At 45.9% G+C, this 14306-nt stretch overlaps 1 protein-coding gene across 1 annotated transcript in view; it reads right to left on the bottom strand.

The window, feature by feature from the left end:
- The window catches only part of POLQ (DNA polymerase theta), a 174229-nt gene that overhangs the window by 26071 nt on the left and 133852 nt on the right, over positions 1-14306 (bottom strand). Inside the window, 5 exon segments of the mRNA XM_029578518.1 lie at positions 798-922; positions 6568-6679; positions 7638-7822; positions 8564-8682; positions 9461-9587. Of these exon segments, the coding sequence (XP_029434378.1) occupies positions 798-922; positions 6568-6679; positions 7638-7822; positions 8564-8682; positions 9461-9587 (668 nt within the window).

Here is a 14306-nt window from a genome sequence, read left to right as displayed (position 1 = left end):
GGAGATTTCGTGTGCTGAGTCCAAACACACCTCGTTCCTGAATGAGGAGCAGCTCCGCTTCTCAGCCTTATGCTGCGGTGCAGTGACCATAGCTGTAGTAGTTGGAGGAGTCATGATCTGGGCCCACAGATGCCAGCCTTGAAGCTGCTGACCTTTGCCTTCTTGGTCTTGAACTTTTCTATACTAATTTACTTTTTTTTTTCAGAACTTAAGAGTTCTGTTTGAGAGATTGCTGAGGCAGTGGCAGAATTGAAGTAGTAACATGGCAATAAAAGAGCATTAAGGCCAAAAATCAAAACGTTTTAAAGAGAGAAACTGGGATAAGTCCATGGAAATAGCTCAGACAAAGAAAGACTGAGGGGCTCAGAAGGCACTGTGTGGGGGGGGGGGGGGGGGAAACTTCCACAGTGCTCAGTAAAGTCTTCCCTAACAGCTGAGTCCATGTCTGCACCATCAGATGACATCACCCATGTGTTATTGCTAATTCAGGCTTGCTTGTCAAGAGTACAGGTGAAAACATTCACATTGACACCTCTGAACGAAATCTTATGTTTTAATGTTCATCTCCACTTGTTATGAATCCTCAAACTGTCAGCATTTTAGTTTTCACAAGAGTCTTAACTGACTCAGGTTTCACACTAATTATCCGTGTTCCCTAGGGCCAGCTGCTTCAAGAATAAAAGTCCTTTCCTTTCATTCACACTAGATGCTGTCAAGTTGAAAATACCAAAAGAGATTGATTAGAGAGATTATGCATCCACTTTTCCATAATTCTTTCTTAGATCTAGACTACGTACATGTGCCTTGAGATATGGTCTGGGGTCCTTAATCGCAGGTAGATACCGCCGTCTTCCCAGGATAGTCTGAACAAATCCATCCCTGCTACAGTTTTTCACTGTCTCCTTCAAAAACTTTTGAATGCCTAAAAGATGAATGAAGAAATTAAACACAACAAAAAAGTGACAACAATGTAGTTGGTTCAGAAACCCAACCCTAATGCCTGGTTCTGCTTATTTTTCTCTTTCACATATATGGGGCAGAGCTCTTCAGTTATCTGTGAACCCAGATAACTGAAGTGATTCATAAAAGTGGGGTAGTATGATAACAGAAGAGAGAATGAGCAACCATGCTAAAGTAGATAGGGCTCTCCTACCAGCTAAGTTAGGGAGTTGTACTTTTTGATCAAGAGTAGAATCCCTACTGTGGAAAACAAAAGATGCAAATTCAAATTCTGGGATCCTCAGTTGAAAAATACTATGTGCGGAGATAGGAGGAGAAAAAGGCCAAGAACATCATGGGGCTATGTTTTGCAAGTCTTGAAACTATCAGACAAGATGCAAGCATAACAAGAAAGCAGGAGGCTAGATTAATGTAGGCCAAACTATATCATAGGTCCATGGAGAGAACACAAAAAGCTCTTGGCCCTTATTCATAAAGCTCATTGATTTCAGTTTAATTCAAAACAATTTAACCCAGGAAATGTACTCAAGTATTTAAACAAAGGTATCAAAGAGTCTACCTAGCAGTATGAGGCTTACTAGGGACCTTTGTTTTCAATTTTTATTTTATTTTTCCCAGGAGTGGAGGGTAGGCTAGTGGTTACAGCAGCAGGCTATGAACCAGAAGACCAGCTTTCAAGTCCCACTGTTACTCCTTGTGACCTTGGACACGTCACTTTACCCTCTGCTGTCTCAGGTACAAATTTAGATTTAAGCCCTCTGGGGCTAGGGAAATATCTATAGTACCTGAATGTAATCTGCTTTGAAGTGCTGAAAAAAGTGCAAAAAGCAGAATATAAAAATATAAATAAATAAAATAAATAATATATCAGTGTTTATTATAACAAAAACAACAATGGGAGAAAATAATGGAAAAACATGACTTGCCATTTTTCTGGATAAATATAATTTTTGTTCTTGTTGTAACAAACTGATAACATTCCCAGGAGAAATAAAATCAAAACTGATTTTAAAAAGCGTGTACATGTTTAAAATAAGAAAATTGGTTCTTATCTGCTAATTTTTGTTCCTGTAGTACCAACGGATCAGTCCAGACTCCTGGGTTTATTCATCCCTGCCAGCAGATGGAGACAGAGAAAAGCCTCGCTGACATTGCTTGATAAGCCCTGGTGCCACCTGCAGTAGTTCAGTATTAATCTGTACCCAAGCTGAAAACATTATGTGCAAAAAACTGAATAAAAACTTGCAAAAAACTTGTAAAAAATTTGGTAAGTTATGAACGGTAAGTTATAAACAAACCAAGAACAGAAGTATGCTGAAAGGATTATAGCTGAGCGGAAGAATCTCCCCCTCCAACCCGGGTGGATTCTGGATTGATCCGTTGGTACTACAGGAACGAAAATTAGCAGGTAAGAACCAATTTTCTTTTCCTTGTATTGTACCCGGATCAGTCTAGACTCCTGGGATGTACCAAAGCTTCCTAGAAAGGGTGGGACCTGGAGAGTCCCGCTCGAAAGACATTTTCATCAAAAGACCAGGAACCCGAATTTCCCAAATCCAATCGGTAATACCTCGCAAAAGTATCCAGCGATTTCCAAGTCGCCGCCCTGCAAATCTCCTGCGGAGACACCAACTGAGCTTCTGCCCACGAAGCTGCCTGAGCCCGAGACGAGTGGGCCTGCAAACCCTCAGGAACCTGACGGCCCTTGAGAATATACGCTGACCCAATAGCCTCCTTAAGCCTTTTTTCGATCCGCTCCATAAAACAAAAAGATGATCTGACCGCCTGAAATCATTAGTAACCTTGACATATCGAAGCAAGGCCCTGCGGACATCCAACAGCTTAAGCTCCCGAGCATGCTGCATAGAATCATCCAACTCTGTAAATGCTGGGAGCTCGATAGTCTGATTAACATGAAAGGCAGAGACCACCTTCGGGACAAAGGAAGGAACCGTACGCAACGTGACTCCAGAATCTGATATTTGAAGGAATGGATCCCTGCACGACAAAGCCTGCAATTCAGAAATCCTCCTGGCGGAATAGATGGCCACCAAGAAAATAACCTTGACAGTCAAATCCTTAAGGGTCTCTCTCCGAATTGGCTCAAATGGAGCATCACACAATACTCGCAGAACTAGATAAAGGATCCAGGGGGGGACAGACCTTCCGCACCGGAGAACGCAAATTCTTAACTCCCCGAAGAAAACTCTTTACGTCCGGTTGAGAAGATAAGGAGTAACTCTCAATCTTCCCTTGCAAGCAGGCTAGAGCTGCTACCTGTACCCTAAGAGAATTAAAAGCAAGGCCTTTAGCTAAACCCTCTTGTAGGAAAGAAAATACGTGAGATATTGAGGCACGAACCGCCTGTATCCTTCGGTCGGTACACCAAGCCTCAAACACTTTCCAAACCCAAACATATGAGAGGGAGGTAGACTGCCACCTAGCCTGCAAAAGCGTAGCGATCACTGGCTCTGGATATCCTTTCCGCCTCAAGCGATGCCTCTCAAAAGCCAAGCCACTAGACAAAAGCAACCTGCCTGGTCGGAAAAGACGGGACCCTGACAGAGAAGATCCGGAAGATGACTGAGGCGCAGTGGACCGTCCACAGCTAGATTGACGAGATCTGCGAACCACAGTCGACGCAGCCACTCTGGAGCTACTAGGATCACCTTCCCAGGGTGTTTCTCTATGCGGCGCAACACCTTGCCCACTAGAGGCCATGGAGGGAAAACATAAAGCAGGATTCGCCAAGGCACTACCAGAGCGTCGACCCCCTCGGCCCTGTAATCCTTCCTGCGGCTGAAAAACCGAGGAGCTTTCGCATTGAGCCGAGTCGCCATCAAATCGATGTGAGAACAACCCCACCTCTTCTGGATGAGCTACATTGCGGACTTTGCCAATTCCCACTTGCCTGGATCTAAGCTCTGACGACTGAGAAAATCGGCATGGACGTTGTCGACGCCCACGATATGAGATGCAGCTAACTGAACCAAGTACAGTTCAGCCCAGAAAAGCAGCTCCTGAGCTTCTAGGGCCACCCCCTGGCTCTTCGTGCCGCCCTGACGATTGATGTAAGCTACCGTCGTTGCATTGTCCGACAGAACCCTGACCGATCGACCCTGAACGAGAGGAAGGAAGGCTCGAAGTGCCAGCCGCACAGCCGTGGTCTCCAACCGATTGATAGGCCACGAGGCTTCTACCGCCGACCAAGTGCCCTGGGCCGACTTCCGCTCGCAGACCGCCCCCCAACCAGAGAGACTGGCATCGGTAGTGAGAACCACCTAGTCCGGAACCTCGAGACTGTCACCACGCTGCAGATTGGACAACTGTAGCCACCATGAGAGGCTGCTCCATGCCGACGTATCCAGCAAGACCGGTAAATGAAAACCCTGCGACAGAGGATTCCACCTCTCCAACAGGCCTTCTGAAGCGGGCGCATATGCGCGAAGGCCCATGGCACCAATTCCAGCATTGAAGCCATCGATCCCAGAACCTGCAAAAAATTCCAGGTTCAGGGCACCCTCAACACCAATAAGCGGCGAACTTGTGACTGTAACTTGACCATCCTCTCCACTGTGAGAAACACTTTGCCTTGCCTCGTGTCGAAACGAGCCCCGAAATAGTCGAGTGTCTGGGATGGCTCCAAATGACTCTTCGCCCGATTGACCACCCAGCCGAGAGACTTTAGCAGACGAAAAACTTTCTGTACCGAAGAATGGCAGCTGTCCAACAATTTCTCCTGAATCAGCCAATTGTCGAGATAAGGGTGCACCAGCACCCCCTCACGCCAAAGAGCTGCTACTGCTGCTACCACCACCATTACCTTGGTGAATGTGTGAGGAGCTGTGGCCAGCCCGAAGGGGAGAGCCTGGAATTGGAAATGCTGACCCAGCACTGCGAACCTCAGAAAGCGCTGATGATCCGGACGAACGAGAATGTGTAGCTATGCCTCCGTCAGATCCAGGAAAACCAAAAACTCCCGAGAGCGCACCACCGCAATCACTGAACGTAAAGTCTCCATTCGAAAACGCGGTATCTTTAAGGATGCATTGACTGACTTGAGGTCCAGAATGGGCCGAAATGTTCCCTCCTTTTTCGGCACCAAGAAGTAGATGGAGTAACAACCCCTGTCCCACTCATGTGGAGGCACTGGGATCACCACCCCCAACTCGCGCAACCTGCACAGTGTCTCCCGAACCATGCGACACTTCGCCGAAAACCTGCAGGGGGAGACTAAGAATAGGTCGCCAACAGGACGTGCAAATTCTATTGCATAACCGTCTCTTATCACCGAGAGGACCCACTGATCCTGCGTAACCTTGGTCCACTCCCCGTAAAACCCTGCCAGACGGCCCCCTATATAGGGAACGGAGGAGTGAACTGGCCTCACTTCATTGGGAGGACTTGACCTCAGCAGCTCCCCCAGCTGTGAGGGCCCTGAAAGGTCTGACCCCAATTCGAACCCCAAGGTTGAAAAGGTTTCTGTGACTGTGACACCACGGGACCTCTAGAAAGACGAAATCGTCTGCCGTCCCTAAAACGCGACTGGGACTGAAAGGCCTGACGATTCCTAGGCTTGTCCTCCGGCAATTTGTGTACCTTCGTTTCACTCAACTGCTTTATCAGCAGCTCCAACTGCTCCCCAAACAACAGACAACCCTTGAAGGGCAAAGAACCTAACTGGGCCTTAGAAAACACATCCGCAGACCAATGACGGAGCCACAGCAAACGTCGGGCCGCTACAGTGGAACTCATAAATCGAGATAGCGAACGCACCAAATCATACAGAGCATCAGCTACATATGCGACCGACGCCTCCATGCGATCTGCACTAGACATGTCGGATCCAGGTTGCGTTTGCCCGTCCTGAAAACTCTGAACCCAGCGCAAACATGCTCTATGCATAAAGCTGGAGCAAATGGCGGCCCGCAGCCCCAAGGCCTCCCCTCAAAGATCCTCTTGAGATGAAGCTCCAACTTCCGATCCTGAACATCCTTAAGGGACGCAGCTCCTGCAACCGGAATAGTAGTCTTCTTAGTGACCGCAGAAACTGCCGCATCAACCTGTGGAAGCGCAAAAAGCTCCAAGGTTTGCTCCGGCAAGGGGTAGAGTTTCGACATTGGTCTACCCACCCTCAAGCCTGAGTCTGGGGAATCCCACTCACGTTCTATCAATTGCCGCTAAACAAAAGACTTCAGGTTTATGCGCCAGCCATCTGCTGGAGACAGAGAAATAAGCAGTGTCAGCGAGGCTTTTCTCTGTCTCCATCTGCTGGCAGGGATGAATAAACCCAGGAGTCTGGACTGATTCGGGTATGTACAGGGAATGGGTTTTACATGTGTAAATGCACTTGACCTGTGTAAGTGGGCTTTTGAAAATTGCTACAATATAGGCCATTGAATTGTCCATAGGTTATACATGTGTAAGTGCAATTTATGAGCATAAATGTTTTTTTAAAATTGCTATGAAAGTCTGTTACATGTACACGTTTAACTCCCTTGAAAATTACCTAAGTGTATCAGTTTGAAATATACATTATTTATGCTTTAACAATTACATTTGAAAGGTGGCTACTTTGAGTTCAGAATGTATCTGTGGCCCGTCTACCTGTGTATCTTGATTTAAAGGATTCAATGTAGCAGGCAGCATCATTCTCCTCTATGCCCATCTGCTCCCCAAGGGATCTGGCTCCCATTCCATAGATTATTCCATAACAAATCTGTCATGGGAAGAAATCACCATATTCATTACTGAATCAGCAACTGAATGAGCAATTACACGCAGCACAATTTTCAGGCAGCAAACCAAACCAAAAAAAAAGTCAGCCCTCATGCTCTTGCTAATTAAGCACTCCATTCCTGACACACATGCCTTAGATTTTTCACTGCAGTACGTTTTGTTCACTCATTTGTGATTGTTGAACATATTTCATGAATAGTTTTATAACTAAATATCTGCTATAACATGATAGATCCTTTCCCATTACTTTTGACAGTCTCGCCTTTGAGATTACTTTTCAGTTATTCAATGACCACTACACATAGTGGGGTAAACAGAGAAAATCTCTAAAACTTTACATGGGCAATATGCTGCGAGTTTGCCAGGGTTCATCAGGCAAATGGAATGCAAAGGTGGCTTTGATTCTCAAGTAAAGAAAAATGTGCAGTCGAATTAAAATACCCCTGAATAGGATATACATAAATGAACCTTGCTGTTGTGCCATGATTAACTGAAAGTCCACAGGATTATACAAATTTTAAAAGGGATAATGGGTAGAGATACAAGGGTTAATATTCTTTTAAATGAAACTGAATATATTTGTGAAGCTTTTCAAAAACAGGTGAAGCAGGAGAAAACTGAAAACTCAATCACACATCACCATAGAACCCATGTAAGATTAAAAAAAGAACAAAATATATACAACATAAAAAAATATGGAACCCAGAGCCCATCCCTCCTTCACGACATCCAAAAGTTTACTTAACAGTTTTTCAGAAGCAATAAAAGATATAAGAGCCCAGGTTTAGAGGCAGAATTTGTGGTATTACAAGAGGACACTAATGGGCTTCCACTATTAGCGTGAACTAACAAATTAGGATTCCAGTTGTAGGGAATTACAAGATTTTGGAAATACTATTAAAACATGATCTTGATCTCCTGCTGTAATACAAGGGTACCTGCTTAGCTTGTTGCCTGATCTCATCTCCAACTGCTTCAGGCTCAATCATCTTCCACTCAGCTGCAATACTCTTAAAGACATCTGCTCCACTGTTGAGGACCTGAATGAGCCGGCGGTCCTGAGACAAGTGAGCCAGGATCCGCAGCTCAAGCTGAGAGTAGTCAGCAGCTAGGATCAAACCACCTTCCAGAAAACAGGAGATTTCTTTTTAATTTATAAATCTCCACAATATGCAAAATAAAACAATCTGGTACAAGAAAAAAAATCAAGTAAAAGAACACTACTGAAATCAAAAATACTCCCTCAGGGTTTGGCTATGAGTTTTCGCTTTGAATTTGCTTTCATGGATTTCTCATGCTTTGGTTTCCTCGCCTTTTTGAGATGAGGAGATAACAATGAACTGCAACTGTAGCTGAGCATCACAGAAATATTCTGGTACTTCAGAGTACCAACAACGCCTTTGTCTCAAGCAACAATTCTGTATTACTTGGGACAAAGAAGACTACAGAAGTAGTATATTTCTATTTAATTATGTATTTCTATATATGCAAAGACTCCCGACCCAGACCTCATTTTGCCAACTGGTTGCATCAGGGGACTATGAGATTATAAAATATCATAAATTCTCAATAGGAGAAAATATGCTGCAAAACACCTTTAAGCATAAAGGAAGTACAAATTGTCAAGCCAATCTTAGAAATGAATCTTTATCTCCTGCCCCATTTTTTGCCTTTCTACCAGGAATGCTGCTTCTCTGTGGTCACCAGTGACTCATCTCACTGTGACTAGTGTGACCAAAGATCACCAGTTTGGGGATTGGGAGTAACCGGGACCAGACCCATCAAATTCCCTGGAGGGAACACATCTATGCATTCACCTTTTGCACACAAACATTAAAGGAGGTAATACAAATCAAAGGGTTACCTGGAAAAGGTACAAAAGCATGCCTCATGCTAACGGAGAAGGCCATCCCCTTCTCCACCGGCATCTCCTCCATCAGCAGCCTGGGAGCATGGGGTAAAGTTTTAAAGCGTTTCCTATCTCTAGAAAGAGCATAAAAACCAGTTACATCTCCAATCAATGATCGGAACTTTCATCATAGTCGCCAGAAATATCCAGAAGATGTGTCAGCTGCTATTTTGCTAAATTTGTTATAAAAATGGAAAATTCTTTGAAATGGGGGGGGGAACAGCACTGTCTTTATTGTGCTGGCAATCAGTTTTACAGAGGAATTAAAATGATCACAGACTGAACTAAAGGAGGTCACTGGGATTCATCAAAATTGTCTGGGGCACATTAAGCAATTCGATTTATATCTTCACTGTATATAATAATCAGATCCGATCAAATACTATGTTCACAGCTTCTTCAGGGAGCCTGGGGGCTTCAGACGTCAGCAACTAGGGCCACTTGATAAACTTTAAAGACTATACATTTTATGAATGTTTTTAAATCAGAAATGTGACCCACTGAAATATTTTCTTACACACAAACAGCTCTTACCAGTGCCCTGGCTAGAGAATGTAGTGGCTTGTACCACAAGAGTGGGAAGCACCTCCCCTCTCCTGTTTTTGTCAAGCAGATAGCAATAATAGCTCTGTCACTGTATATCATCTCTGGAAGCTCAGTCTATGCCTCACTCATAGACATGCCCTGTGTCATCATACCATCTGCACACCCCTAGCTACAGCTCTAGTCCAAATTACTGCATTAGATTTTAGATTTTAAAGCAGAATGCAACAATGCCACAAGTTATTGCTATTGCTGTCAAAACATTTACACAAATATCCCAAGTGGACACTTGACCAGCAGGAGCCCTACCTGTTGTGTGGAATCCAGACTGCTCCATTGCTCTGGGAAGGTGGGCTCTCGCCAACCAGCTTTGGCATTTCAATCTCAAAGTCTTTGGGGACGTTCTGAATATTCGGCTCCGTGAAGCTCACTCGACCTAAATGGAAGCATAAGTCAGATACTTTAAAATAGCTTGGAGATTTGCTATGATAATTGATCAGTCATGAGTCATTGAGGGACATGCACTATAATTTTTATATAGCACCAATACCGACTGCAGCAGGTTGCTTAACTTTAACGGGTGTTCTCGTGGACAGCAGGACAAAATTGACCATACAATTGGGTGAAGTCATCCAATGACACCAGGACAGAAAAACTCTCTCAGAGTTCAAAAAACCCGAGAAGGTTTTTAAGTGTATGCACAGGTGTTCCCATGCAGCCACCTCTGCATGGGTCTCATTACTTGTAGGAAGCTAACCTTAAAAACTCTAAGAGGAGGAGGAGGTGGGATGGTGTGGCTGATTTTTCCTGCTATCTAGGGAGAACATTGTTACAGATAAGCAGCTTTGCATTTTCTAGGCAATAATGAACAGTGAACTTGTGGACAGAAGACTGCAAATAACTTCTATGGAAGCAGAGTGAAGATGGACTAAGGGAGTTACTGTAGCTCCGACTTGATAAGCTTTCACCTTCCTTTGAAGTTGTTGCCTGATTGAATATACCAATAAGAGGTGCAAAGAGATGCAATGAGAAAGAATTATTTTTGTAATGGAGAACCGGTTTGGCTGGGTTAAAAGAAATGAAGAGATGTGAAAACTCCTGCAACACTGTTCTCAAAATAGAATAAAATTCTTCTGCAGTATATCGTGTGAAAAGCCTGTTCACCTTATTGGCGCATGGTATCGGAAAAAATGCTGACAATGCAATGAATTGATTTAAGTGACATTGAAAGACTTTTGGAAGAAATTTAAGAGCAGCTTTCAAAATTACTCTATTATGGCAAATTTGCATATATATTAAGTACTGAAACTCTCTGCGCAGAGGTTACTGCTATCAAAACTGAAATCTTCCAAGAAAGGAATACTAGTTCTGCTGTTGCTAGAATGGTGATTTCATGAGCTGAGCCAGAACTATGCTTAGGAGTATTACCTAGTAACTTCATGGCATGTCCCTTAATCTTTGTACTTTTTGAAAGAGTAAACAACCAATTAACGTTTACTCATTCCACTCCATCCACTATTTTATAGACTATCATGCCTCCTGTCTCTTCTCCAAGCTGAAGAGCCCTAACCTTTATCATTTTGGTCCCCTTTCTCTGTACCTTTTCTAATTATCCTATATCTTTTTTGAGATGTGGTAATCAGATCTGGACTGATCCGGGTGCATACAGGGAATAAGAATTGCACACAAGATGCGGTCACACCATGGGGCAATACAGAGACAATCATAGCATAAAATGAATAGCTAAAAGAATTCTTCTAGGAGCTTCATGTCTTCAACAGTTGGGGAAAAAAGGGAGATTTACAATAGATTTGCAGCTGAGGCCACTGAAGGAATATATATGTGGTAAATACGAGATGAATCTGTGGGCTTTCTGGAGGCTACTGCATGACCTTCCTGATTCAGTAAGACCTTAAAGTGAAAGTGAAATTACTACTTACCTGATAATTTCCTCATGGGGTCTGAAGGCTCGACTTAGCCTGTCAGCTACTACATTCTCCATCCTGGCCAGGTATTTGGCCCTGAGCATCATCCCATGGGACAGGGCCCATGACCAGATCTGGACCGCTTCCTGATACAGGAGGATCAATCCCGTGCCTTGCTGCTTATTGACATAAACATAGCTACCTGGTTATCTGTTTGGATCAGGACAATTTTGTTGGGCAAAAGATCTCTGAAAGTCCATAGCATCTACCTGATCACCCAAAGCTCCAGGAAGTTGATTTGACAACAGCTTTCCTGAGCAGACCAGAGACCCTAGGGGCTGAGCCCATCTACATGAGTTCCCCAGCCCAATTTGGGTAGGAGGATGGGGGTAACTCAGATGCAGTCCTGGAGGTTCTACGTGGCCTGGCACCACTGCAACTTCAGGGTCCATTGGGCTCTGTGCATGTGTAATCGTGCCAAGGGAGTGATATGAACGATTGCGGTCACATGGCCCAACAGCCTCAACATGTACTAGGCAGACACCTGCTGGCTCTGCTGAATCTCTGCCGCGAATGGTCATCAAGGTGACGGCCCTTTGAAGAGGAAGTAAGGCCTTGGCCTGAGCCATGTCATGGCTCCTATGAAGTCCAATTGAGGTGACGGGCTGGTAGTTAATGACGAACCCTAGCAACTCCAGCACCCAGATGGTCAAGTGCATGGACCTGACGGCCCCTGTTTGAGATGTGCTCTTGACTAGCCAAACATCCATATAGGGGAAAACATGCATCCCCAGTCTGCGGAGGTGCGCCACAACCATGGCATTTTGTGAAGACTCATGGGGCTTACGCTAGCCCAAACGGCAACACCCAGAATTGAAAGTGCTGTTTTCCCACCACAAATCAGAGATACTTCCTGTGATCTCAATGTGAGTGCACACGTCCTTTAGATCGAGGGAGCATAACCAGTCACCTCTTTGCAAAAGGGGGATCAAGGTGATCAGGGAAACGGTCTTGAACTTTTCATTTTTTGGAAATTTGTTCAAGGCCCTTAGGTCTAGGATGGGACAGAGTCTTCCTGTTCTCTTTGGAACCGGGAAGTACCTGGAGTAGAATCCCTGCCTCTTTGTCCTGGTGGGACAGGCTCAACTGCTCTGGCCATTGAGAGTACCACTAGCAGTATCTTCTGATGCACTACCGGTCCCAAAAACGAGATCAGAGGGAAATTTGGTGAGACACCCACTAGATTCAATTGGTACCCTTGATGGATGAAGGAAAGAACCCACTAATCCGAGATTATATGTGGCCACTGGTTCGCAAACAACAGAAGCCTGTCCTCAACCGTAGGGTCCAAAGTCCCAGATATGGTGGACTGGCCTATGCTTCCTATGATTCAGTCAAAACCCCATCCCTGGAGTTGACTGAGGTGTTGTTGCTTGGGGCCTCTCTGCTGCCTAGGGCGGCCATGGGAGTCCTAATGGTGTTGACAGGAACGAAGGGGAAGAGGATAGTACTTCCACTGTGAAAGAAAAACTTCCTCTGTCCCGGAACTGGGCCATCGTGTCCCTCACCCTATCTTGTTCCTGTACCTCTGGTTAGAGATCTGAGGCTTGCAGTCATGCCATTCTGCAGGCGCCAATTCCCACTGCAGAGACCCTCGATGCCATCTCAAAATCATCATAGGTCTCTTGGACCTCGAGTTTTCTGCATTTCAGGCCCTTATAAACCAGCAACATGAGAAAGTCCTGCTGCTGTTAAAGCAACTTCTCGGCCACCTCCTGCACCTGCTTCCAGATGTCCCACGAGTACTGACTCATGTAGAGCTGGTAGAAAGCAATGCAGGCAATAAGCCTGGCCCTTGGAACACTTTCCTCCCAAGAGCATCCATTGCTCTGTGATCCTTCCCCTGAGGCACTGAGACTGCTTGGCTCTCAAAAGCGAATTCAACCAACACTGACTGGGGCAGCTGAAGCTTATCGAATATGGGAGAGTTCTGCACAAGGTAAACCCCATCAGCCTTCATGGGAGGCACTGTGAGGGGATGTTCCCATATACTCAGCAGCAGCTCCTTAAGGATCTCATGTACTGGGACTGCCACAATCTCCTTAGGAGGCTCCACGAACTGGAGGATCTCAAGCATTTTGTGCCTGGCATCCTCCTCCGGCAGCAACTGAAACGGGATGACTTTCCATCATCACCCTCACAAACCCTGCAAAGGTTAAGTCCTCAGGCGGAGACTTCCTCCACTCTTCTGGAGGAGAAGGGTCTGAGGGAAAAGCCCTTGAAGGACTCAGAGGTATCTTCCCCCCCAGGGGTCATAGGGACCCTCACCCTCACTGTAAGCCACAGGGGACTGGGCCCTAGGCGCTCGGCCTTTGTCAAGAAGTGCAGGCACCAACAAAGCTGGATGGGGAAACTACAGGCCTCAGTGACTCTACCAGTCTAGGTGGAGCTTCCTCCTCCTTGGAACCGGCAACGACCACCATATAGGTAGGGGGAGGCAATGGTGCCCTACCAGGCACAGACGCTGTCCCAGCTAGGTCGGTAATGCACCGATGAGGGCATTGAGCTTCCCCAGCAGCGCTTCCAGGTCGGATGGTACTGGCTCCAGTGCCATCTGTGCCACAGGACTGATTCCCTGCAGTGGTTGTTTCACCACCAGCTGGACTTGCCACTCCAGCTCCTCCTTGAACATTGCCGATGCCAACACCAACTGGGAGGAAGGAGGGGTGGCCAGATCTTCTTCGGACCTATGAAGCGGAGCGATGATTGGAATCAGGACCAGTAAAAACCATCGTGGATCTCCGGCACCAATGGAGATCTGGCTTTGGGGGCATCGCAGCATGAGCCAGTGCATTCCCATGCCTGGCACTGTGCATTGATGGGGATTGGCGGCAAAGCTTCTTCCGCTTCCCTCGATGCTCTGCCCAGCTCTTCCCCGGTGCAGAGGTTGGTGACGAGGAATCCAACGTCCTTGACCTGGAGGAGATAGACAGTGGTCAGTCTCCAGTGCCCCTATTTGCTGGTGGCAATGACAGAACAGACGGTCCCATCAATGTCGATGGCATGGTGTCCATTGGTACGGCTCCAAGGTCCATCAATGCCAACGGCTCGGTTTTCTTCGGCTCGAAGAGCTGTTCCATCTTGTCAAGCCAAAGTCGACGTCTCTTTTGGGTCATTTGTGCACATAAGCGGCAACACTGGATGTCATGCAATGCTCCCAGGCAGATGAC

Source organism: Rhinatrema bivittatum, chromosome 15 (genome assembly GCF_901001135.1).
Source record: "Rhinatrema bivittatum chromosome 15, aRhiBiv1.1, whole genome shotgun sequence".
NCBI lineage: Eukaryota > Metazoa > Chordata > Amphibia > Gymnophiona > Rhinatrematidae > Rhinatrema > Rhinatrema bivittatum.
Note: the sequence above shows the minus strand (reverse complement) of the source record. Positions and strands in the feature narration are given on the sequence as shown.